General features: G+C 40.5%; 1 protein-coding gene across 9 annotated transcripts in view; it reads left to right on the forward strand.

Annotated features, from left to right (window-relative positions):
* The window catches only part of LOC311042321 (FXYD domain-containing ion transport regulator 6-like), a 29,980-nt gene extending 16,306 nt beyond the window's left edge, over nucleotides 1–13,674 (forward strand). For 5 of the 9 annotated variants that reach the window (XM_084052986.1, XM_084052989.1, XM_084052987.1 and 2 more), the window contains 5 exons: nucleotides 2,520–2,543; nucleotides 8,428–8,502; nucleotides 11,822–11,855; nucleotides 13,137–13,171; nucleotides 13,362–13,674. In XM_084052986.1, coding sequence (XP_083909112.1) covers nucleotides 2,520–2,543; nucleotides 8,428–8,502; nucleotides 11,822–11,855; nucleotides 13,137–13,171; nucleotides 13,362–13,369 — 176 coding nt within the window. In that variant the 3' untranslated portion in view covers nucleotides 13,370–13,674. The remainder of the gene's footprint in view (nucleotides 1–2,519; nucleotides 2,544–8,427; nucleotides 8,503–11,821; nucleotides 11,856–13,136; nucleotides 13,172–13,361) is intronic. The other 4 variants (XM_084052988.1, XM_084052992.1, XM_084052990.1 and 1 more) reach the window with 1 other exon arrangement.
* The last annotated feature ends 13,751 nt before the right edge of the window (nucleotides 13,675–27,425 follow it).

A 27,425-nucleotide genomic window follows, 5' to 3' on the forward strand; every position in this document is an offset into this window, starting at 1 on the left:
CTGTCTGTCTGTCTGTCTGTCTGTCTGTCTGTCTGCCTGCCTGCCTGCCTGCCTGCCTGCCTGCCTGCCTGCCTGCCTGCCTGCCTGCCTGTCTGTCTGTCTGTCTGTCTGTCTGTCTGTCTGTAGTTCATCTCTCAAAGTGCTGGACAGATCAGATCCACATACTCTGTATTACATGAACAGAAAATGAAGAGTTCATGGTGTTCTCAACATCTCACACACCCTGCTTGATTTATTTCACTATTTTCTCATTGGAGGAGGGTCTGAGGCATCAACATAACTAACTAGACCACATACCCGTTGGAGGATATGAGCACCCAAAGTGCGCCATGGTCCGCTTGTTTCACCGATGGTGCGCTTGTTTCACGGATCTGGCAACACCGGCGCTTGTTGCACGCACATGATTTGGCAACGCGGGAGCCAGCGAACACAAACACGCTGATAAACAGCTGACATTCGGGGAAAAGTGAAAAACGTGCTTCGGTGTTCCCTGCCACATGCTAATGGTCAATGTCTGTGTGCAAATGCAGAGCAATTGCTCCGGCCACCAGAGTTGATTTTGACAGCAAATTTTGATTTAGTTTTAGTCATAGTCTTTTGAATAAAAATCCATTTAGTTTTATATTTTAGTCACCTGAAATGTTTTCGTTTTCGTCTAGTTTTAGTCGACTAAACCTACAGTTGATTTAGTCGACTAAAATGTATGTTGGCGGTGCCTTGATGGCGTCGTAATGGTCGATTTTACACTTGGTTGCATGCTGAAAATAGCAGATCTACAAGCTCACAACGCGTCGCAGCGCGACGCGCTGTGACCTTGTAGATCTGCTTTTTTCAGAGCGCAACACCCCAGCGCAACCAAACATACAATGACTTGTCTTTCATTTCTACTGGATCTCTTCTCCACTAGTCCCTCACTAACACTAACATTTTAGTCTAGTTTTTATTTGTTGACGAAATTGTCAATATATTTAGTCTTAGTTTTTTGTCATCATAGCTTAGTTTTTATCCACCGAGTGTCGCGCTATGAGCTTATTGTAGATCTGCTATTTTTGAAAAATCGTGAAAAGTTGTGCAAAATGTTTGAATATATATATATTTTTTAAGCGAACATTTTTAACTCAAATCTTTGCTTCTGGGGGATCCCTGGGACAACATATTTTGAGATCGGGGTCTGCGGCCAAATACATATCGGGTCCTTGACATGAAAAAGTTTGAGAACCACTGATATAACACCATAGGAGGTTAGGATTTAGAAGACATTTGTAGAATTCCCCAGAAGCAAAGATTTGAGTTAAAAATGTTCGCTTTGAAAAAATTCAAAAGATTTGCAAACATTTTCATGATAAAAACAAATAATAGCAGATCTACAAGCTTGTTTCTTTAATATGGTTTTAATGGTTTTAATGAACAGCATGCAGGGAACCATGGTTTTCTCGAGCTGTGTGAAGTTCTTTCTACAATCAAAGAACAGCGTAACACACATCCTCTGTCTCTTGATGCTGAGACAAACTGTTACAACACAACCATGACAACAAAACAGGGAGACTTACAACTCATTATGAACGCTCCAAAGCTTTTTGTCTCCGCCAGGAGACTATGTTTTCGTTCTCGTCCTTCCGCGTGGCCACCAAGCTAACATTAGTCAAGCTTCACGTGACAGGTGACAATATGTTGAAAGGGTGTGCTTTGATTGGCTAGCGAGACGCATGATGACATAGAGACCTATAAATAGGTGTGTCACTTCAAAACATTTTTTATATGTTTTGAACTTATGTTTCCATCAGCCAAGCTAACATTGGACACGTTGAACATGTTAGCCAAGAATAATTTCCTTTGGTTTAAATAGCACAGGTCTGCTGGCGGAGACTTGTGCACATTTTCTAGTTATTTATGTGACAAACAGCAGATACGAGCATGTTAAATATAGATATACTGGAGAAAGGATCGAAACGTCGTATCTGCCGTTTGTCGCAAATAAAAAGCTTTGAGCATTCATAAGAGAGTTGAAGTTATTTCTACAACATCCTGTTAACCTCTGATATAACCTGTGATATGACCTCTCTGTCTCTCTCTCTGTCTCTGTCTCTGTCTCTGTCTCTCTCTCTCTCTCTCTCTCTCTCTCTCTCTCTCTCTCTCTCTCTCTCTCTGTCTCTGTCTCTGTCTCTGTCTCTCTCTCTGTCTCTCTCTGTCTCTCTCTGTCTCTCTCTGTCTCTCTCTCTCTCTCTCTCTCTCTCTCTCTCTCTCTCTGTCTCTGTCTCTGTCTCTGTCTCTCTCTCTCTCTCTCTCTGTCTCTCTCTGTCTCTCTCTGTCTCTCTCTCTCTCTCTCTCTCTCTCTCTCTCTCTCTCTCTCTCTCTCTCTCTCTCTCTCTCTGTCTCTGTCTCTGTCTCTCTCTCTCTCTCTCTCTCTCTCTCTCTCTCTGTCTCTCTCTGTCTCTCTCTGTCTCTCTCTGTCTCTCTCTGTCTCTCTCTCTCTCTCTCTCTCTCTCTCTCTCTCTCTCTCTCTCTCTCTCTCTCCACAGACTATGACAGTGCTTTTAATTATGGTGAGTGTTCAGTGTTTTTTTTTTCTTCTCCAAAGCCTGACCCCTCCCCTCTGACCCCCCCCCCCCGCCCGCGCTCAAAGGAGCCATGTGGGGGTCAAGATGGGTTTGATTTTTCCCTCCATTTTGCCAAGAGTCATGGAAAAAGTTAACCCTACGAGGCCAACAGCTTCCACTGCTCCCAACTCCCCATTCCCCTCCCCCCCTCCCCCGACACACAGTGCTGTCATCTGAGTTCAAGTAGCAATGATACCACAGAGTAGAAATACTCTGTCACAGTGATACCACAGAGTAGAAATACTCTGTCACAATGATACCACAAAGTACAAATACTCTGTCACGAGTAACAGTCCCTCCCCACTCCTTTACGACCTTTAAACATGTATTCAATGTGTTTAGGTTAAACGTGTTTAAAACATGTTTTAAATATGTGACTGCTACTGGTCAAAAGTGCCTCATGTCGCCAGGTGACAATCAGTAGATAATGGAACATTTAGATCGATTTTTTTTTTTTGTGTTTTTCGTTTTTTTTCATATTAACACAGTTCGAATGTTGAAGAAGGCTTGTAATGCAAAAGCTAGTCGTTTTAGAATCCTTAAATGGTTACATTAGTATAGCAAAGTAGGCTGCTTTTTTGCGAGTTTGTCTGTGTATTTGGGGGTGGAGAGACCCTTGGCCGAGATTTAGCATAGTGGTTTCGATTGGTCGCTAGCTAGGCATTGTACTCCGGTTTCACTGCCTGAGCCGATGGTCTGAGCGCGCAAGAGCCAGTGTTGCCAGGTATTGTTATTATAAGTTAGCCCCCAAGATTTTATTTGAAAATAGCAGATCTATAAGTATAAGCTCCAGTGGTGGAAAAAGTACTCCAAGTCTCTACTTAAGTAAAATTACCAATGCTGCAATATAAAAATACTCTGTTACAAGTAAAAGTCCAGAATTCAACATTTACTTGAGTAAAAGCACAAAAGTATTGGCATCAAAATGTACTTAAAGTACCAAAGTAAAAGTACTAAATATTTGAAAATAGCTGATCTACAAGCTCACAACGCGTCGAGCTTGTAGATCTGCTATTTTCAAATAGCTGATGTATACAATAAGGAGGGTTAAAATGCTCATGTGGCCCATAGTCGCTTATTTTGGGCTTTTTTTCCTAGACCTGGTTGCTTATTTCTCTCATAGAATCTGGCAACACTGGTGTTGTTGTTTAACTTTAGGACGGTGCATAGCGAAAGTTGCTCTGATCTGCTCATCAGAAAGGATTATTCTTATTCATTCATTTTCCTCCGTTTGTTTGATGACCCCCCCCCCCCCCCATTTTGAGCTATACCAACCTTTTAGCTAAACAGGCCGCTCGACGCTCGTCGTTTGTATTCCACGTGTAGCGAGGCTAGATAGCATAGCCTCGTTAGCTCGTAGTGGCGAGTGTCTTGCCTGAACTACAGTCCGTACATCTACATAAACGTTCAGATTTCAAATATAAAGTGCTTAACAGTGGTGTTTGCAGTGGTGGAAAGTAACTAAGTACATTTACTCACGTAGCCTACTGTACTTAAGCGGTGCGACGCATTGTGAGCTTGTAGATCTGCTATTTACAATTTAGTACTTTTACTTTTGGTACTTTCAGTACATTTTGATGCCAATAATTTTGTACTTTTACTCAAGTACATTTTGAATTCTGGACTTTTACTTTTAACAGAGTATTTTTATATTGCAGTATTATTGGTACTTTTACTTAAGTAGAGAATTTGAGTACTTTTTCCACCACTGCTTATTTGGGCTTGCTTTCAAGATTCTTTTTGAAAATAGCTGATTTAATAGGGCTCAAGTGGTGAAACTGGTCGTTTCTTTTGGGCTTGTTTTCATAGACTTCATAGCTTTCTCTCACAGAACAACACCAGCAACTGGATTTTATCAATACATTGACTTACATTGGCTATTTGAAAATTGCCGATCTACAAGCATGCATTGTGAGCTTGTAGATCTGCTATTTTTAAATAAATATGTTATTAAATCTATTATGATGATGATTACTTATGCCTATTTTTTAGAACACAGATCCTCTATGGGGGTCCCTGGCACTAGAGTGGACTGCTGAAAGGTGTCAATGGGGGAGTGATTAGAGGAGTGGCTAGGCTGAATAAATTACCCATTGTTCACGCCCATTACCTGGAGCTGAGAGGTCCTCTGAAGTGACAATTCTTTAGGAGGGATTATCTCAGTTTGCACTATTACAGTTAACCAGATTCAAATGAACACATCTTCTTCAAATATGTTCCGATTTCAATGAATGATACATCATATGAAAGCCTATATTCTGTACTTTAATAATATGTAAAAAAATCAAAAATGAAAAATGCCAACATGCGGCATAAAGCACTGTACCCAGTCACATATGTTTTAAGCATGTTTTAAGTGTGTTTTAAATGTGTTCAATGTTCATACTAAGCGATGTGACACCATCAGAGCTTCAATGATAACCAGGGATTCATCCTGTTGGTGATTTATTCTAAATCGATTACTTTTTACATTATTCAAATAATAATAATATTATAAATATAGCTGCAAGCAGCGATATTACGGGGCCAGTGAATAGAGAGAGAGAGAGAGACATGGAAACGGAATAGATTGAAGAGAGAGAGAGTGACATGGAAACAATAGATTGATGAGAGAGAGAGATGGAAACATAATGGTTTGATTGGACATCTCAACCTACTGCCATTAACAGGATTCGAACTCTCAACCTTCAGACTAATAGGCTGCAACACTACCTATAGTGCTATAGCTTTGTCCAGGCTGATATTGTCTGTTGAAGATCATAAACTCTTGCCTTCTTTCATGAACCAAGCCCCTGTTTCACTAACACTAAGATCACTCGTTCACAAACCATTTACCAATGAAGAAATTGTACATCTCCTCAGAACCAAAACTAGTGAAAGTAGCCGATCTACAAGCTCACAAACCATGAAAAGTTGTGAGATTGTAGATCAGCTATTTTCAGATAAAGTATGTCATACGTTGAAAAAACGTACTCTCAAATAAGCATTTCAGGTTATCTTTACCATTTGCACATGTATTCATTGATACAGTCATGTTGTTTGCAATTCAACTTAAATTAAGTCTGCATCAAGTGAGGCTTGAACTGGCTTGAACTGGCGACCATGAAAAGTTGTGAGATTGTAGATCAGCTATTTTCAGATAAAGTATGTCATACGTTGAAAAAACGTACTCTCAAATAAGCATTTCAGGTTATCTTTACCATTTGCACATGTATTCATTGATACAGTCATGTTGTTTGCAATTCAACTTAAATTAAGTCTGCATCAAGTGAGGCTTGAACTGGCGACCTTGAGATTGTGAGGCACTCATTTAAGGGAGACGCCATTGGCCCAACAGACAAGTAACTGTGAAAAAGGAGATCACACAGATGATACAGTTTCACGCAAATAGCTGAAAAATCCTGGGTTTAAGTGTTTTTCAAACTACTCAAAATTGCGGACAATCTAAGGGCGGAGCTTAATGGTCAAATCGATACGTGTGTTCCTCATGAGTCAAGGCACATGTGTAAGCAAGTTTCACGACTTTCGGCCAAACGAGGCATGACTTATGCCTGTTTAAAGTCTGCCTTTTCAAAAAATTGCTATAGCGCCCCCTTTTGGCCAATTGGAGTGAGATTGGTTTCAGTGATATTTGGAATGACCCTGTACATTTCTGCAAAGTTTCAAAGAAATGTGAGTCTGCATGTATGTTTTAGGCACAGATGAATAATTTTCATAAAACTGTAATAGTTAAAATCTATCTCCTCCTGGGATTTTTGAGCAATCTGCACGAAACGTTTAACACTTGAACTTTGGACCACTGCCTACAAAAAATTCCAACGGATTTTCCATAAGTGAAAAAATGCAGAAGTTAGGAGCCAATGACTGTTTTACATATAATTTAAAATGGTGGGCGATCTAAAGGTCAGAGGTCAAAAGTCAGACCACAAAAGTTGTCGGGCATGAAGAGACGCATGTGTGTATCGAAGTTTCATGGTTGTAGGTCAAACAGGGCATGAGTTGTACCTGTTCAAAGTTGGCACTTTCAATTGAGTGCTATAGCGCCACCCTTTGACGAATGAGTGTGAGAATTATTTCTTGGTAGTTTTTCATGAGCATCTACCATATGGCCGAGTTTCGTAAAAAGCGTATGCAGGGTTAAGCCAGAACTGGCAAAAACAAGTATTTTTCAAACTGCTCAAAATTGCGGAAAATCTAAGGGCGGAGCTTAATGGTCAAATCGATACGTGTGTTCCTCATGAGTCAAGGCACATGTGTAAGCAAGTTTCACGACTTTCGGCCAAACGAGGCATGACTTATGCCTGTTTAAAGTCTGCCTTTTCAAAAAATTGCTATAGCGCCCCTTTTTGGCCAATTGGAGTAAGATTGGTTTCAGTGATATTTGGAATGACCCTGTACATTTCAGCAAAGTTTCAAAGAAATGTGAGTCTGCATGTATGTTTTAGGCACAGATGAATAATTTTAATAAAACTGTAATAGTTAAAATCTATCTCATCCTGGGATTTTTGAGCAATCTGCACGAAACGTTTAACACTTGAACTTTGGACCACTGCCTACAAAAATTTCCAACGGATTTTCCATAAGTGAAAAAATGCAGAAGTTAGGAGCCAATGACTGTTTTTCATATAATTCAAAATGGTGGGAGATCTAAAGGTCAGAGGTCAAAAGTCAGAGGGTGAAAGTTGTTCAGCATGAGGAGACGCATATGTGTATCCAAGTTTCATGGCTGTAGGTCAAACAGGGCATGAGTTGTACCTGTTCAAAGTTGGCCTTTTCAATTGAGTGCTATAGCGCCACCTTTGGACGAAAGATTGTGAGAATTATTTCTTGATCGTTTTTCATAACCATCTACCATATGGCCGAGTTTCGTAAAAAGCGACAGCACGGTTCAGCCAGAACTGCGAAAAGTGGCAGAAGAAAAAGAAGTGACTGAATACTGCCAATAACAAAACAGGTCCAGAGCTGAGCTCTGTCCCCGTAATAATAATAATATTGAAGCTTGTTTTTTAATACTTTCTTGTATTTGTTTATATATCAATGAATCAACATGAAAAGATGTATTTTTATTTTTAATAATCAACTAAATTGATTAGTCTGATTAACCACTTAAGCCCAGTTGTATGCTTGATCGTACAATACCCGATCTACAAGCTCACAACAAAGTCACATTGGAGATCTGCTATGTTTAGCTCTTCATGAAAATCTATTATTTTATTGAAGTTTATTATTATTCATAATACATTTGGTTGGTTGGATGAAGTGACAGAATGCAGGGAGACACTGATGGTAATTAATCTGATCTCTTAAAGTTTCTATGACATTCATTTTCTTTTTTTTTTCTTTTCTTTTTTTATGTTTTTGTTGGGGTTTTATGACCTCAATTACACCCAAAAAAATCTAAACTTTGAACATTCAGTGGATTTTCTGTGGTCTGGTTTTCTGAATAATTAGGCTGAAAAGTAATCTGAGCTTGGCCCTTCGACAGTGAGGTAACTGTCAATTAATCCCGCCCACTCCCCTCCCCTATCCTTTCCTTTGGGGGGGGGGGGGGGGGGGGGGGGCAGAGCAGAGGCGATGATTGACAGGCAAAATCCCTCACCAGCGACACCCGCAGGCAAAGATTTCTTTTTTCATTGCAGTTGAAAAGGCTTTAGAAATGTGAGAGAAAAACACCTGCCATGGATCAATGCAGTGGAATGTTTTGTTAAAACTTTCTATACACGTTTGAAGGACCATGACAAAGACTTTTAATGTGTGGTAAAACTGAACGTCATGAAACCTTTAATGAATTATGATAATAATGAATAAAGATCATTTCTCTGTGTTTCAGATTATGAGTCTCTGAGAATCGGTGGCTTGGTGTTCGCTGTGGTTCTGTTCTTCATGGGCATCGCTCTCATCGTCGGTAAGTTAGACCCTCCAGAAAAACGCGGGCAAAAATCCTAGATTATGCGGGCCAAAATCCTTGATTTTGCGATGAAATATGCATTTTTTTTTTTGAAATTTTATGCGGTGAAATTGCGGGAAGTTGCGAAATATGCGGAAAGTTGTGAAATATGCGGCAATATGCGAAATATGCGGCAATATGCGAAAAGTTGCGATATGCGAAAAGTTGCGAAAAATGCGAAATATGTGAAAAGTTGTGAAATATGCGGAAATATGCGATGTGCATATTATGCGATGCGATGCGGCCTTTTTGAAAAAACGTTACCCCCGCATAATTATGCGCCATTTTGCTGATTATGCGGTAAATTCTGCGATCGCATAATAGCATTTTTCTGGAGGGTCTAGTAAGTGAACGTAGATAGATAGATAGATAGATAGATAGATAGATAGATAGATAGATAGCATAGGCGGCGGGTAATGAAGGCTAGGGTAGGCTAAGCCTTCCCAAATGTTATGCTGGGAAATTCTGGGAATTGTGCAAATTATATGTAATATATGTGTGCAGCGTTATTTAGTAATTGTTCTGATAATAAATCAGTAAAATCAGGCAAAAATAAGAATTAAATAACCTAACCTTATAACGGAAATAAAGTACCGCCTATGATAGATACATAGATAGAGAGATGGATGGATGGACGGATGGTTGGTGTTCGCTGTGGTTCTGTTCTTCGTGGGCATCGCTCTCATCGTCCGTAAGTGTTCCTCCAGGCCCCATAGCAGTGGCGTGCACAGACATTTTGAGGGGCAGGTGCTCAAGTAAATTGTACTTTTTTTTGTTGACTTGTTCTGCTCTTTCTACCCTCTAGTCTACATCTATACCTCTTTGCCAAAAATAGCAGATCTACAAGCCCACAACGCCTCGCAGCGCGAGGCGTTGTGGGCTTGTAGATCTGCTATTTTTGAAAAGGGATGCTAGGTTTCGAGTGGTTATGGTAAAAAGAAAAATCATATAACATAAAGAGTTGGCAGACCCCCTGTAGTAACTCTGAGGACCCCCTAGGCGTCCCGGACCCCCTGTTGAAGACCCCTGCTGTAAACTGGAAAAAAAAGGGCACTTCTGGTCAAGAGGGCAAAGGGCAGGTGCTCTAGCACCACCTAGAGTCTATCTGTGCACGTCCCTGCCCCATAGATTGGTAGATTGATTGAATATTTTATTAGACAGAAATGTAAAGACAGCACAGAGTACAGTCTAACACTTTGTCTAAAAGGAACACCAATAAAAGTCCTTGCGTCGTCATGTTTCCATTGGGCTCCTAGGCAGATAGAACAGTATAGAAGTGGAACCAAATGGAAATGGTTCCATTGTACACTCTCAGAGCTACAGACCTGTAAGGGTCCAGTTAGAACCCCATGAAGGAACCCTGGAGGTCCCGCGGTAGGTAATTCAGGCGCCAGAGACAGCACAGCAGTACGAGTTACAGATACCAGGCAAAGAAGTACAGTAAGGTATACAAAAGAGTAACATCACAATAAATACACCCCTCAATGTTTTTATTTTATTGATGTTTTTCTCATTTATCACAGACACTTGTTTTCTTTCTAAAATACATTCATTAATCACTTTATAACTGACCTCTCTACTGTGGGCATGTCAGTACAGGCACCTTTTCTTAAACAGTTGTTCATCTTTATACAAACAGATCTACATCAATATATATATATTTTTTTTTAAATCTGGCATACAACGCTAACTTTTTTTTCCGCAGCTTTTTAAAGAAATGGCGCCTCCCTCTGGACACATGATAAACACCTACTGTACTGATACTATGATCAACCAGCAGCACATTGTGGATGATGTAAAGCCGGACATCAGAATCAGGGACGTGCACAGATAGACTCTAGGTGGTGCTAGAGCACCTGCCCTTTGCCCTCTTTTTTTTTCTTCCCCAGTTTACAGCAGGGGTCTTCAACAGGGGGTCCGGGACCCCTAGGGGGTACTGAGAGTTACTACAGGGGGTCCGCCAAATCTTTATGTGATATGATTTTTCTTTTTACCATAACCACTCGAAACCTAGCATCCCTTTTCTGAGGAGAACTTTAGCCAAACATAGCAGATCTACAATCTCACAACGCCTCGCGCTGCGAGGCGTTGTGGGCTTGTAGATCGGCTATTTTTGGCAAAGAGGTATAGATGTAGAGGGAAAAAAGAGCAGACCAAGTAAACCAAAAAAAGTATAATTTACTTGAGCACCTGCCCCTCAAAATGTCTGTGCACGCCACTGATCAGAATGTTTCACAGACATTTCAACGCAATTATTTTTTTTAAAACATATTTTAATCACGCTTAGTTTTTGCACCACGGAACCTTTCTTACTGGACGAGTTTCAGGCGTACCGATCATAACGGTACACCATGAGACCGGTGTTCTGTTTATTATTTTGGGAAAAGGATATTGAGGGCGAGTTGGACTGAAGGGGTTTATCTCATTTAAAATGTTTAGAACAATATGGACTGACTAAAGTGTTGGTAAATCAACAAAGTAACTTAGTGTTATTATGGCCTTTGAAGCAACGGAGGGTTTTGTTTTTGTTAGTCTGGTTTGTTCATACAGGGTTATTGGACAATGAGGTCAATCAAGACATCTTTATTTTTATTTCTCCTAATGGTCAGGGTTTCCACTGTTCTGGAATGTACTTTAAAGTATTGTTTTACTTGTGCTTGAATTTACAGGTCCATGAATTCATATACTGTAGGCTACCTGAATCTCTGAATATATTCCTAAAATTGCTGCACTCTGTTAAAACCTGGTCTGTTGGTCCGTTTTGTACCACCTTGATACAAAAAAAACTACTTAAACTTAAGTATTCACTCATTGATTCACTCATTTACCAACATCTGTTTTAACTGAATATTGGTATGAGTTTAAACATGCGATTCATTTCGATTGATTAATTACAAAGCCTCTAATTAATCAGATAAAAAATGTTAATCGAATCCCAGACCTAGTATAAATACAGTCAAATAAAGGAATGAGTGACACGGTAAGACTGTATATCAAGGTCAGGTTTATAATGCATCACAAAGCACTTACAAGGATTATAACAATGTTATACATGTATATAATTATGCATAATGTTTTTTGTTAAAGATGACAAGTGTTATGAAGTCTTAATACTTCAGTGCATAATGCATTATACATGTGCTTATAATGCATTATTGTGTGTGAACTTGTCGATCGTCTGTTTTCAATCCTAATCAAAGTGTGTTTGAGGGTGATGATGATGTACATTACATGTTTGACCAACACAATGTCTTGTCTGTGTCTTTCCTCTCTACAGGCCGGAAGTGTACTTGCTCCAGTGACAAGAAAACGTAAGTTTAGTAAAAAAAAAAAAAAAAAGGAGATTAAACATGCTTGTACGTAGCGTTAGAAAATTTAAACCCTATACTGGCATAACGCAGGAATAAATCTCTGCTGTCGGGGAAAAAAACGGCTATGTCCAAAATATTAACTTTTCAGGAAAAACAATGTTATTGTTCCATGCGTTAGCCATCGTGCACGCATATATTGTTTACAATGGGGTGCTCGTCGTGGAGTCTGCAGCTGTGAACAGCGTCGCGTTACAAACGGCGAGATCTCTGGCACTCAACGTCACTTTTTTAATAAAACTCTGGCACCGATTGTGTTAATACTTTTCATCGGTTCAATATTTGTAAAACCCACACACAGACATAAAGGGTGCTCAATAGCACTGGTTTATATATATTCTTAAAGGAGATAGCTGGTTTCTGCTCAACAGCGAAGATATCTGACCTGCTTGTATATGTTATATGTATATATATATATATATTTCACTCTACTCACCTGTTTTTCTCTTTCTTTCCATCTCTATTAATCTTCCCTTTCCTGAAAAAACTACAAATGTTGGAGTTTGTAATACATGCAACATGATTTCTCTCACTATTTTACAACCTGTAAACCTGTGATGTGACCATACACAGTTGGTCTGTGGTCTGCTATTACTTCCCTCTAAAGCTTGAAGAGAGAGCTGATCTACAAGCTCACAACGTTGCTATCGCGGCAGAATGTTCGTGGCAGAATGGAGGCATCCAAACGCTAGCGTTTTAGTAGTTATCCCGTTCAATCCTGCAACGCATCTGTGTCATTTTTAGATTTATTTGGGCTATTCAAAAATAGCAGATATACTATTTTTACAAATCTTTAAATATATATATTATTTAAAGCGAACATTTGTAAAATATGTTGTTCCAGTGACCCCCCAGAGGCAAAGATTTGAGTTACAAATGTTCGCTTTAAGAGTATGTGTGTGCGTGTGTGTGTGTGTGTGTGTGTGTGCGTGTGTGTGTGTGTGTGTGTGTGTGTATATGTGTATATATATATATATATATATATATATATATATATATATATATATATATATATATATATATATATATATATATATATATATATATTCAAAGATTTGCACAAATTGTCACGATTTTTTTAAATCTACAAGCTCATAGCCGCGCTATGAGCTTGTTGTATATCTGCTATTTTTGAATAGCTCTAAAAGTGACACGGATGCGTTCCCGGATTGAAGGGGTTAAAAGCAGATCCACAGATTCATTAATAGTTTGTGTTGTCTTCAGGTCCAGAGCTCCTGATGTAGAAGCACTTCCAAGAGGTATTTATAAAAGGCACTAATATTAAAAAATATTAATAATATTAAAAAATGACAGTAGACAAATGTCTGTTTTTTTTTTGTTTGTTTGATGTATTTATTTATTTATTTATTTATTTATTTATTTATTTATTTATTTTATTTATTTATTTATTTATTTATTTATTTATTTATTTATTTATTCATCCTGCAGCTGAGTAGTTGACTGAGTGGGCGTGAAGCAGTGCATCGTGGGATATGTAGTTCAACGTTCAAACCAACTGCCTTCTCTTCTGCGCTTCTGACTCCTACCGCTAGAGGGCAGCAAACGACCTGAGAACCTGATGACATGTAGCTTCTTTCTGTGTCATTGTTATTATTCTATATGTTGTTATATTTCCTCTGTGTCTGAAGTGACTTTGTTTTAACACGTGTTTGTTTTATGAGAAGGCTTTATATGGGAGACTTTTCACCACTGTAATTTAAACGTTTTTGTGACTTTAAAAATAAAGAAAGAAAAATGAAATGAGTTTTTCATATTATCCTTTTATTCTTTATTCGTCTCATTTTCTGCACCGCCTGTGGTGAGCGTACACACACACACGCGCGCACGCACACGCGCGCACGCTCACACGTCTGCCCGGTAACAAAGGAGTAAATGCATTAAATAAGTTAGGCTACACCTACACATGTTTGCAATAGGTTTTCGATCAATTGATAATTATGACTGAGTGAGTGAGTGAGTGATTGATTGATTAATGAGACATTGTTGTCAGAGGCCCACAAACATTCCAGGGACCCCCAGGGGTCTTTGGTCCTTGGGTAACAATCAGTTCAACCACAATGCGTTGTGAGCTAGTACGTTGCCGAGCTCACACTTTTCAAATATCCAATGCATATAGGGTTAGTGAGCTTGTAGATTTGGTATTTTCAAATGGCATTGAGAAAAATATTTTAAATATATTTTTTTAACACAAATCTTGTATGAGGCCTGAGGGGTTCCTGAGGGGTCCCTGGCACAGTATTATATCAGATGGGGGTCCGTGGGCAAATGCATATTCATTTGGAGTTCCTGGATATGAAAATGTTTGAGAATGTGAAATGCTTTTGTTTGTATTTATTATTTTTAATTTGTTTATCCTGCGATTTTGTAACGCTTATTTTTCACCCGGTGCCAATTTTCTAAGTGATCCTGGGCGCTACACTCCCCTCACCAGCCTAGGCAGGAGGCCAGGGCCGAGCTCATGCCTCCTTCAATGCATGAGAGCCAACTGACCTTCTTGTCACCTGACAAGAGGGAGTTTCCCCGTAGCGCGTGGAAGGAACACGTTATTGCAACCAGTTCCTTTCCCCTCCATCAGGCGCCCCGGCTGACCAGGGGGAGGCAGTATAGAGACCAGGATTACTACATGTTTCTGTGAGGGTATTAACTACCCTGAGAGACACGGGGAGAACATGCAAACTCCACACAGAAAGGCCCTTTCACCAACCCCACCTAGGGTATGGGCGCTGATGACGAAAACCTCCGTGGAGGAGAAGACACGCCCCCAGCGCCCACAGCGTCCCCGACGGGAATCGAACCCAGGACCTTCTAGCTGTGAGGCGACAGCGCGCACGTCCTTTTTATACTTAAGTAAAAGTATCAATACTGCAATGTAGAAATACTCTGTTACAAGTAAATTCCGGCATTCAAAATGTACTTGAGTAAAAGTACAAAAGTGTTGGTATCCAAATGTACTTAAAGTACCAAAAGTAGAAAGTACTCACTATGCAGAATGTTCCATATCACAAGTTTTCAAATGTAACCTATAAAATGCATTAAAATATTTTGAAAATAGAAGATCTACAAGCTCACAATGCTTCGCATCGCAACGCATTGTGAGCTTGTTGATCTGCTATTTTCAAATGGCTGAAATGCATATAGGGCTGAAGTGGTTCATGCATGTTTAGTAGTAATAATCAAAATCTACAAAGTAACTAACTAAAATATTATAATAATTGTAATGGAGTAAAGTACAATATTTGCCTCTGAGATGTAGTGGAGTAGAAGTAAAAGTACTGACAATTCAATATACTCCAGTAAAGTTAACATACCTCAAAATTGTACTTAAGTTCAGTACTCGAGTACATGTACTTAGTTACTTTAAACCACTGGTGTTGATATGCAGTAGTCTGTAGGGTATAGGCTCTGCAGCACAGGCTGCAGCAAATCATGGGTTAATGGGGGACACAGTGTAGGGAGTGGTGGCTGAGGGGGGGGGAGGAGGAGGGGGGATTCCGATGCAAGTGTTTCAGCATGCGGATGTTATGTTTCACCACAACGCCCACACTATAGAGTCAGTGTAAACTATGAGGAATCACTGATAGGCTATTTATTTATTGATTTATTTATTGATCCATATCTTTTATCTACTGGGTTTCATTCATAGATAAAAGATATAGTCTTCTGCTGAAAGAGGATCAATCACCAATACAGATCTATGTGATCTGATTAAGTACAGTATCTACAGTGTACAGTATCTAGGCTATAGTGTACAGTAAGTACAGTATCTACAGTGTCGCATAAACATACACACGTGGTCTGGTCCCATTAGTAGAATAACAAGATATCCACTGTAATGAAAAGGTGTGTGTGTGTGTGTGTGTGTGTGTGTGTGTGTGTGTGTGTGTGTGTGTGTGTGTGTGTGTGTGTGTGTGTGTGTGTGTGTGTGTGTGTGTGTGTGTGTGTGTGAGAGAGAGAGAGAGTGGGTGCGCCGCACGCGCGTGTGAGTGAGCGCTCGTGCGCGTGCGTGTGTGTGAGTGGGTGTACCGCATAGGAGGAACAACAGTAGTAAGAAACGCAGAGCTGAGCATCTCTCTCTCTCTCTCTCTCTCTCTCTCTCTCTCTCTCTCTCTCTCTCTCTCTCTCTCTCTCTCTCTCTCTCTCTCTCTCTCTCTCTCTCTCTCTCTCCCTCTCTACTCCACACTCTAACACTCCTGGGTCCTTTATTGAACCCTGAGGGTCCGTTTGGTTCCATCTGGACCCTCTCAGCCTCTATCTGTCCGTAGGGAATACCTCCACACAGTAACACTCCTGGGTCCTTTGTTTAACCCTGAGGGTCCGTTTGGTTCCACCTGGACCCTCAGGGTGTCATTAACACTGAGGACCCTCAGGGTCTCATTAACACTGAGGACCCTCGGGTCTCATTAACACCGAGGGTTTTGGTCTGTGCTGCCGGTCCACTCCCTGCAGTTTACACTGCAGTGCATCCTCTCCGCCACCAGAGGGCTCTGGCGAGCGGGTAGCAGCAGCTTCTTCACGTCAAGTGGCTTCAATTTCTTTTGTGCTTCAAACCCTGCAGTTTAATCCTGTGTTCTTCTGTTTCTCTGTTCATCTGTTTCTCTGTTCTTCTGCAGCTCAGTCACACATTTAAACACTTTTGGACCTTTTTGAACGTCCGTAAGGAGATCAGACAGCAGCCACCATGACCACTTCGCCAGGTTTGTGTGATTTTTTTCTAAATCTATTAATACTGACTATAAACTTAAATTAACACTGATGACTTGAGTATCTCTCTCTCTCTCTCTCTCTCTCTCTCTCTCTCTCTCTCTCTCTCTCTCTCTCTCTCTCTCTCTCTCTCTCTATCTTTCTCTCTCTCTCTATCTCTCTCTATCTATCTATCCTATAATGTGGACTTTTACATGTTTACAAGCTTCTTAATATAAATATGTATTTATGTGTAAAGTGTCATTGACACTAGACAGTAAAATAAAGTACTTTTCTACGGTCTGTTGTCATGTTGTGTGAATGCTTCTAAGTTGCTGCATTGCTGCCACTGTGCCAAGTATAGAAGCACTTTGTTTTTCATTCATAACCGCTCCATTATTTATTATCAAACATAATGCTGACTCTTACACATGATGTCAGTATAACACACACTGTAGCTGGGCGTAAAATTATCTATGTTTTGGTGTGTTTAAATTGAGGCTGAGGGGTGTGTGTGTGTGCGTGTGTGCGTGCGTGCGTGCGTGCGTGTGCGTGTGTGTGTGTGTGTGTGTGTGTGTGCAAAGTGCTAACTAAGCCATTGGGAGAAGGAAAAGCTGCTTTCCGCAGCATAAAAGATCCATTATCGATACTCAGGAGGAGATTGCATGTTAGTATAATGATAATGAATAGTCATATTAATTAAATAATGCAATTATACGTATCATAATAATTCATTAAATAATGTAATTATGGTAATATAATTATATAAGTATTATATTATATCATTAAATACATTTTTATTTATATATATTTATATATGTTGGTCAAAATATTTTTCATTATTTGTCAAATATATGACATAGTTTCTTTGCACACAAGTTTACCTTAAATTACCTTGTATGACACTGGTTCTCAATGTCTGGTCCTGGCACCAGCAGCGGTCCAAATGGACTCTATTTGGGGTCTGTACCTCTGTGAGTGTAACAAATGGAACCAAATGGACCCGAAAAGGTCCATTTAGTTCCCACTCCCATTTGGTTAACACTCTCAGAGTTAAAGGAGTAGTTTGCAAAAAAATATATATATATATTTCTATCAACTACACACCTCATGAAGCCTTGAATTCATGGAGACTTTTTTGTTTTTGTCGCATTCCTGAGACAATAATTTGATGACCGGTGGAGTCTCAATTGACCTAAACTCAGGTCTGGAGACTCCACCGGTCATTACATTATTGGTTCAGTAATGCGACAAAAACAAAAAAACTCTCCATGAATTCGAGGCTTCATGCGGTGCGTAATTGATAGAAAATAAGCCACTCCTTTAAATAAACACTTAGGATTTCACAGTAGGGGTCCAAGGGATAAATACATGGTATTAAATGGGGCTCCTATAATCATAGTGGGGGTCTTATAAACCAAACTGGGGAGGAGGTCATTGAAATTAAAAGGGTTGAGAATCACTGCTCCCTTTTCCCCCATCCAGCCTTTTGTTCCAGTTGTAAAGCAGTTCTAACCCACTTTGCTGCTCTGTCTGTGGCTCAGTGTCTCTGTCTCAGTGTCTGTGGCTCAGTGTCTCTGGCTCAGTGTCTGTGGCTCAGTGTCTGTGGCTCAGTGTCTCTGACTCAGTGTCTGTGGCTCAGTGTCTGTGGCTCAGTGTCTCTGACTCAGTGTCTGTGGCTCAGTGTCTGTGGCTCAGTGTCTCTGGCTCAGTGTCTGTGGCTCAGTGTCTGTGGCTCAGTGTCTGTGGCTCAGTGTCTCTGGCTCAGTGTCTCTGACTCAGTGTCTCTGCCTCAGTGTCTCTGTCTCAGTGTCTCTGACTCAGTGTCTCTGACTCGGTGTCTCTGTCTCAGTGTCTCTGTCTCGGTGTCTCTGACTCGGTGTCTCTGTCTCAGTGTCTCTGTCTCAGTGTCTCTGACTCTGTGTCTCTGTCTCAGTGTCTCTGACTCAGTGTCTCTGTCTCAGTGTCTCTGTCTCAGTGTCTCTGACTCGGTGTCTCTGTCTCGGTGTCTCTGACTCGGTGTCTCTGACTCGGTGTCTCTGTCTCAGTGTCTCTGTCTCGGTGTCTCTGACTCGGTGTCTCTGTCTCAGTGTCTCTGTCTCAGTGTCTCTGTCTCAGTGTCTCTGACTCAGTGTCTCTGACTCGGTGTCTCTGTCTCAGTGTCTCTGTCTCAGTGTCTCTGACTCAGTGTCTCTGTCTCAGTGTCTCTGTCTCAGTGTCTCTGCCTCAGTGTCTCTGACTCAGTGTCTCTGTCTCAGTGTCTCTGTCTCAGTGTCTCTGACTCGGTGTCTCTGTCTCAGTGTCTCTGTCTCGGTGTCTCTGACTCGGTGTCTCTGTCTCAGTGTCTCTGTCTCAGTGTCTCTGTCTCAGTGTCTCTGCCTCAGTGTCTCTGACTCAGTGTCTCTGTCTCAGTGTCTCTGTCTCAGTGTCTCTGTCTCAGTGTCTCTGTCTCAGTGTCTCTGACTCGGTGTCTCTGACTCGGTGTCTCTGTCTCAGTGTCTCTGTCTCGGTGTCTCTGACTCGGTGTCTCTGACTCGGTGTCTCTGTATCAGTGTCTCTAGCTCAGTGTCTCTAGCTCTGTGTCTGTGGCTCAGTGTCTCTGTCTCAGTGTCTCTGACTCAGTGTCTCTGACTCAGTGTCTCTGACTCAGTGTCTCTGTGGCTCAGTGTCTCTGCCTCAGTGTCTCTGCCTCAGTGTCTCTGCCTCAGTGTCTCTGTCTCAGTGTCTCTGACTCGGTGTCTCTGACTCAGTGTCTCTGACTCAGTGTCTCTGCCTCAGTGTCTCTGCCTCAGTGTCTCTGACTCAGTGTCTGTGGCTCAGTGTCTCTGTGTGTGTGGCTCAGTGCTGCATTCATTCTGCTGCTGAGCCAGAAAGGAGCCAGAATGCTGCATTGATCCCAGGGTGCTCCACAGCCACTGCTGCAGGAAGTATATATACACTAGAGCAGTGGTTCTGTACCAGTATAGACCTTCCCCCAGGGGGGGTCCCCACATGATTATGGGGAGGGGTAACCTAGATGACAGTGAAGGGACAATTTAAAGGGACTACACCATGATTTTTAACTTTTTCTTCTTTTTGTGTGTGTTTTTGGTCTCCCCTACCTCTCTTCTATCCCCAAAAATACCCCCGTTTGAACACTCAGGCTTTCACAGCAAGTCTGGGGGTTTGTGTAAATTGGTCTCAAAACAGGCCAAACTGATTTGCACCCTGACGTCACGTCACGTCAGGGTGCAATCCCTCCCGTTTTTCAGTTCCTACCAAAAAAATAAATAAATATATATATATATATATATTTTTTTTTTTTACTTTTTCCGCACAGAACCAGGAGATAACATGCATACAAAATGGCTCAATAGCGCCCCGTGCCAAACAGGACAATCAGGAAAACAATTACAATATATGTTTAAATATGAATGATAAATCATCATTACAATCTTACTGTTTTGCCAATTAGTTTAGTTGGGGCCCAATTGCACAGGTTGAGAACTATTACTCTGTGCAAGTCTCTCTCTCTCTCTCTCTCTCTCTGTCTGTCTGTCTGTCTGTCTGTCTGTCTGTCTGTCTGTCTGTCTGTCTATTAATTATTAATTTTATTTTGTTTCTATTTTTTTTTTACAGAAGAAATGTTTCCAGATCAAAGTGTCTTCCATTATGGTAAGATTATATGTCTATATTCTGTCACATAAATAAAGACAATGCTATGATTGTGATTACTAACATAGTATTATTCGTATTATAAGATAACATTTAACATGATTTACTTACATAGTTGTTTGTGCATTGATGGTTTAATTATGTCATTTTTTTAAGCTGCAATCCAGAACTTAATACATTAAGATTTATTCTTTATTATTTGATGTTATCAGAATATAACTACATGCACAGTGGTCTCCTTACTCTTTCATTGAGACCTTTAGACCCTGGTGTCTGGTAGACTGTAGCTTTAAACCAGGGGTCTTCAACAGGGGGTCCGGGACCCCTAGGGGGTCCTCAGAGTTACTACAGGGGGGCCGCCAAATCTTTGTGATTTTTACATTAACCACTTCAACCAAGCATCCCTATTCTGAGGAGAACTTTAGCCAAAAATAGCGGATCCGCTATTTTCGGCAAAGAGGTTTGGCGTGGGGGGGGGATAAGAGCAGACCAAGTACAGAGTGGGTCAAGTTTACTTAGTATGGATGGTTTATTTATGTTGTTAAAAGTCTGAAAACACACATCAACATGAATCCAACACTGATGACAGTGTCTGTCAAAGCAAAGCAAAGCAAAGCAAAGCAAAGTTTGTTGTTTACCCAGGGTGTCGGACTAAGCACGAAGCTTGTTTCCAGCCGGACCCTGCATGGAAGCCTTGCTCAAGGGCTATTCAGCGGTGATTCATGATTGATGTGATGAATTGGGGAATCGAACTAGGGACCTTCCGGTATCAAGGCCGCCCCTAGTCGCTGCCTGTCAAACAAGTCTATGAAGCCAACTATGAAACCTATGAAAAGATTATATTCTATACAATATATATTGGGGGTCCCTGCTTTATCTCTCTCTCAGCCAAGGACCCCTTGCCCTGAAAACGTTGAAGACCCCTGCTTTAAAGACGGGGTGCCGTGATTTTCAGTGACCCCCCCACCCCAAAAAAAACACATAATCATCAGGTATTATGGTTATACTAGGAGGAAGATTTTTCTCAAAAAAGTGTACAGAAATTGTTAAAAGTGTGTTTTTATGTGGACACGCCTCCAGTTCTCACCTTAGTACCTCCGCCACCTTAGCACCACCCACCTGTCCTAGTTCCTCCTCCTCCTCATGCCCACATCTGTTGTGTTATGATAATGAGGGGGAGGGTATATTTTTACTATGTCACTAAAGCGCTGTTTTTCTATTGGCACGTTTGACCCTCAAGGTTTCAGCCTCCAGGTAGAAACTCAAAATATTCAGAGAAGACATAAAACACCATAAAAACACCACCAGGGGGCTTAATGAAGTTCTATCAACCTCATAGACACATGAAACACAGAAAAAGTGCAAAACCATGGAACCACCTCTTTAAACTTTAAAGATGAATTCTGTCATGATGGATCAATTTCCATCATGATGATACCATTGATTGATTGATTGATTGTTTGTTTGTTTGTTTGATTGATTGATTGATTGATTGATTGATTGATTGATTGATTGATTGATTGATTGATTGATTGACAGACTACGAGTCACTACGGACCACAGGATTCATCATCGGTGTCGTCTTGTTTGTGGCCGGCATCCTCGTCGCCATGAGTGAGTCCTACCCTAGTCTTCATCACTTAGAGACCACTTATCTTCATTACAGTTAAAGATTTGAAATAGCAATGTGTTCGGTTATGACGTCACTTTAGTTTTATTTTGTTTTAGGAGGGCAGTTTTAGTGTTAGAAATGTAGTTTTTATTATTATGAAGAAAGTCTTGATTTATTAAAGCTGAAAAAGGGTAGAATGAAAACAAAAAGCATGACATCACATAATGGTGGGGAAAAGATTTTACTATTTAATTTACTATTTAGTTTGAATTAGTTTTACATTGTACAATTCAGTTTTTAGGGTTAGTTTTCTTTATTCTTTTTTTAACCATAGTTTTGAGCTACTAACAGTTTGTTTTTTCTTTTAGTCTCAGTTTGAACTCTACCACTTAATCCTGAGTTATGCTTAGTGGTGTGTGGGCATCACGCACTGGAGATCTTCAGTGAGTGTAACGGAGATAGCAGATCTACAAGTCCGCAACACGTTGCGCCGCGACACATTGTGGGCTTGTAGATCTGCTATCTTCGGTATGCGACACTGGTGCTCCGCGACTGAGCATAAACGATGCTTCATAAACCTTCACACTCGCTGTAGACTCCATCATGTGTACACTCCTTTGTTCACCGTTGTAACATTTGTGATTGGTCATTCCTCGGAATAGGTAAACAAATCACAAGATGTGTTTCACCCAAATCCAAGTAAGAGCTGGGTGCACGCGCTGCCTGTGCATGTGCATATGTGTGTGCGTGCACAACACAGGGTGGACGAGCCCCCTATGCATGTGTGTGTGTGTGTGTGTGTGTGTGTGTGTGTGTGTGTGTGTGTGTGTGTGTGTGTGTGTGTGTGTGTGTGTGTGTGTGTGTGTGTGTGTGTGTGTGTGTGTGTGTGTGTGTGTGTGTGTGTGTGTGTGTGTGTGTGTGTGTGTGCACTGCGCTGGGTGGACGGGCCACAGTGCATGTTGAATGCAAAATGGACCCCTCCGTTTGAATGAACAAGGATTGCGTGGCTTTCAGGTGCAAAAACGCGAATTTCATATATTTATATAAAACAAAATCATGTATTTGGTCGCAAGCTCTTATTAATACATTTCATTGAAATTAAATATTTATAATCAATGAAATTACCCTAAGGGCCCCTGACCCCCAAAACATGCCAGATCATTGTAAAATATTCTCTGTATCTTCTTATAGTGTCTCAAAGTTGATTTCTTAGGTAACCAGGTGTAACACACTAGGTGTGTGTGTGTGTGTGTGTGTGTGTGTGTGTGTGTGTGTGTGTGTGTGTGTGTGTGTGTGTGTGTGTGTGTGTGTGTGTGTGTGTGGGGCTGGGTCTCAAGCTCCATTCACACTCCATGATGTTTGATCTTCAAGCTGAAACCACACTGTATGATGATGATGATGATGATGATTATGATGATGGAGTGTGGATCAGGCATCAGTCCTCTCGGCTGACGGCATGATGCTTGTGTTTACCACTGTTCTACTAGTCAGGGGATATTAAAAAAATCTTGGAATAAATTCCTTACCAAAACAAATCTTCACCAATGTGTTTGTAAAGGTGTCTAGTAACACATCTCACAAAGACTGAAATGCAGTTTCCGTAGGGGAATTTGTGACAGCTCCTTAAAGTTGGGGTACCCACCATAACCTTGGTTAAAAGAAAATCCCCCCTCCAAATTTACTTCTGTTTTAAGTAGCATGTGAGGGGTCAAACTAGGGTGTTTTTATGATTCTGAACCATATACTTCTAAAAATGGGCCGTTTTTAGAAGAAAAAAAAAAACGGCCCAATCTCAATGGGCTTTTTACACAAAAAGTATACCTGGAAAAGGATGGCTATGGCCGCTTTTAGCCCAAGGAGTGGTTTTGGTGCAAAACAAATGCTTGTAATGGATTCAGAATCATAAAAACACCATAGTTTGACACCTCACATGCTACTTAAAACAGAATTCAATTTTGATTTTCTCCTAGGGAAACTGCATTTCAGTCTTTGTGAGATGTGTTACTAGACACCTTTACAAACATATTGGTGAAGATTTTTTTTGGTAAGGAATTTATTCCAAGATTGGAAAATATTCTGCTAATATCCCCTGACTATACTTTATATCCATGATAACACTCACCATAAATATGAATGATTTATGTCCATGATACAACTCACCATAAATATGAATGATTTATGTCCATGATACAACTCACCATAAATATGAATGATTTATGTCCATGATACAACTCACCATAAATATGAATGATTTATGTCCATGATACAACTCACCATAAATATGAATGATTTATGTCCATGATACAACTCACCATAAATATGAATGATTTATGTCCATGATACAACTCACCATAAATATGAATGATTTATGTCCATGATGCAACTCACCTTATACTGAACTGTGTGGCTTCAGATAGCCTTGATATCTGCATGGTGTCACCATCCAGTGTGCAACATGCAACAATCAACCATGCATGCAACCGTTGATCAATCTAACACCACTGATCAACGCGCATGCAACCATTGATCAGAATGCAGTCAGATCAGAATCAGAACGTGGCCACAGTCTTCATTACTACTCTCTACTGAATGATCCACATCTTATTCTCAACTTTGATGAATCAAACCAATTATTGTACTTAATTAATGTCTTCTTTGTTCGTCTGCAGCTCCAACTCATCTGCAAGCCAAGTCCCAACAAAGCCAGAGGGTAAGCCCATGTTAGAGGAGTGGAGAGTTCGTCCACCTTTTCACTGAATATCACATACTGACCACTTGACCAGAAGATATTCACTTTTTTTATGGGCGTTCACATTAGCGGCGATAAAATCTACAAAACGACAAAGCGTGTTCAGCTGCTCTGTCACCAGTTGACATCCTCAAGCGTGCGTCTGTCACGGCCACATCTTTTTTTTGTAATGGAGTAAAGAGGGGCCTTGGATTCAGAAATCACAGAATACCAAAACGTTTTTAGAACCCGTGATTTAAATAGTTCAGTGAAAAGGTGGCTCAAAGTCAGACTTATATTTTGTCATACGATCTTGTCGAAAAAAGAAAAAAAAAGTTTTACTCTGAACAAGGGATGCACGATATTGAAATTTTGGCCGATTATTTGCGTGGACAAATTGGCAGATGCCGATATTGCATTACAAGTTTCTAGGAAGGTTTTAACCTTACACTTATTATACAGTAACTGTGATTCTGGGTGCAGATGAAGGATTCTAATACACAGTATATATTTCCTGATTTATTAGATCTACTGATGCACATGTTAGTTCACACATTGTCATTTTATTTAACATATTTCCAACTTGTTGACCCTTTTGAAAGCTGATTGTATCTGCAGACTGCACTTATATTTATAAAATAAAACATTGGCTAAAACCCAGATATATTATTTTAACATTTGTTCAATACTGATAATGCCGATACTGATATACGGCCGACATATCTGTGCATCCCTACTTAAAACCAGTTATTCAAGCATCATGGCACGATACTCTACTTAGTGACTTTTGTTAAGCGATGTGGCCGTACGATGAAGAACAGATGCGATCTACATGTGGCGTTGTTTTGCTTTGTGTGTAGAGTCTCGCGTAGCCAGACAACTATTCCACAATCTCTGAATGTTATATAGAGTCTGGAACTACACCTGGCACTTCCGTTCACAAAAACATCAAATATCTTTAAATGTATTTTTTCTTTTATTTCAATTTCTGCTTAGCATCAAGCTATATATGCTTAGATGATTTAGATTTATATTAGGATACCGACACTCAAAGTGACTACTGGCCAATCACAGCGCATCTTTCCCGGCACTTACACAACTCTCAACTTCCGCTACAAATCCGCAGTGCATTCCCAAAGCTCGTGTAACGCTGTCCTGCTTACTTCCTGGTTCTTACTTCCTGGTTCTTACTTCCTGCTTGGTTCTGCAGCCCCTCCCCAGACGGTATAGGAGCGACCATACGCTTCGAGGAGGGAGAGACGGTCGTCATGGGAACGCCGCTGGCGAGTCAAGAGTTTCATGTGCACACAAACACACACAAACACACACACACCATCATCACACTACCAGTGGTTGGTTTATACATCATTGTTATGTTAATGTTTAATATACACAAAATACATTAATGTAAGGGTTAATTATATTTATTATAATTAACGTCTAATTACACACGTTATTGTTATGTTGCAGCTGATATGTAGGCTATGTCATTGTACGGTGGAGTTGCGTGCTGGAAATAGCAGATCTGCAAGCTCACAGAACGATGCGTTGCGATGCATTGTGAGCTTGGTAGATCTGCTGTTTTCAGCACCCGTGTGAAATGTCTTTTAAACGTCTTCATGGCACCTGGGGCTTAAAAAAATATTTTTTTTAGAAAAAACACTTTGAATGGAATATTTCCACTGAAACATTGTGTGCATGAGGTCAGTGATAATGAAGGTCAGTGATAATGACATCTCTTTTGGTGCTTCAAATCTAAATTGTCATTAAAGGGGTATTTCACTTTAAAACATATAATATATGAACTCAATCTATTTCAAATAACCATTTTAACCATGTGAGACTGATTGAAAACACACGTCCCTGCTTCCGGTGACTGATATTGTGTCCGGTGTTTTGAAGTGGAATAGCCCTTTAAGAGAGAGGAAATGGCTGTATTGTGTGTCCGTCGAACTCACTCAAAACTCACACAGAACAAACAAGTTCACATCCTGTAGCAAAACGTGTGTCTGTGTGTCTGTAACCGATAAGAATGGACAGGGTACTTTCTGCTTCCACGTCTGTGTCCAGCATTCTCTCTCTCTCTCTCTCTTTCTCTTTCTCTCTCTCTCTCTCTCTCTCTCTCTCTCTCTCTCTCTCTCTCTCTCTCTCTCTCTCTCTCTCTCTCTCTCTCTCTCTCTCTCTCTCTCTCTCTCTCTCTCTCTCTCTCTCTCTCTCTCTCTCTCTCCCTTGTAACCCACTCCTTAAAATAAATAATGTAAAATAAAGTGACTGCATGGCCATTGTAACCTGATAGAATTATACACTATCAAATGCACTTTACAAAAAACACGACTTTGTAACCTGATAATGAGATGAAAAACAACGCTTCACGTTTCAACGGCAAAAACCTCACGCATGGATCAATACTGTTACTGGTTACCATGACAACAAGGTTGTTTGGTCTGCTGATCAACAGGGATGCACCGACACGCTCTTTCCGGACCCATAGCAAGTGATTGATTGATTGAATGAATACTTCTTAGTCATAAATATAAACAGTACAGAGGTACAGTCAGACATTAAAGGCTAAAAGGAGAACACAAAACAGTCCTGGGGACTGGTTTCCATTGTGGTCCTATGTATTCAATTCATAGTACCACATCAACAAATATAAAACATCATACATGTACAAAGGAGAACAGGTAAAATGTCGACAGTGAATGTCACCTCCTTTCTGCGGGAAATGTGAGTTTAGCTCCCCTAGTGGTCTTCTCCTGATAGAGGCTTTTTTCAGGCCTTTTTGAAAGAAGCCAGTGACCCACATTTGTACTTCTAC

This window comes from Gymnoscopelus microlampas (assembly GCF_963454915.1).
Source record: "Gymnoscopelus microlampas genome assembly, chromosome: 3".
Lineage (NCBI taxonomy): Eukaryota > Metazoa > Chordata > Actinopteri > Myctophiformes > Myctophidae > Gymnoscopelus > Gymnoscopelus microlampas.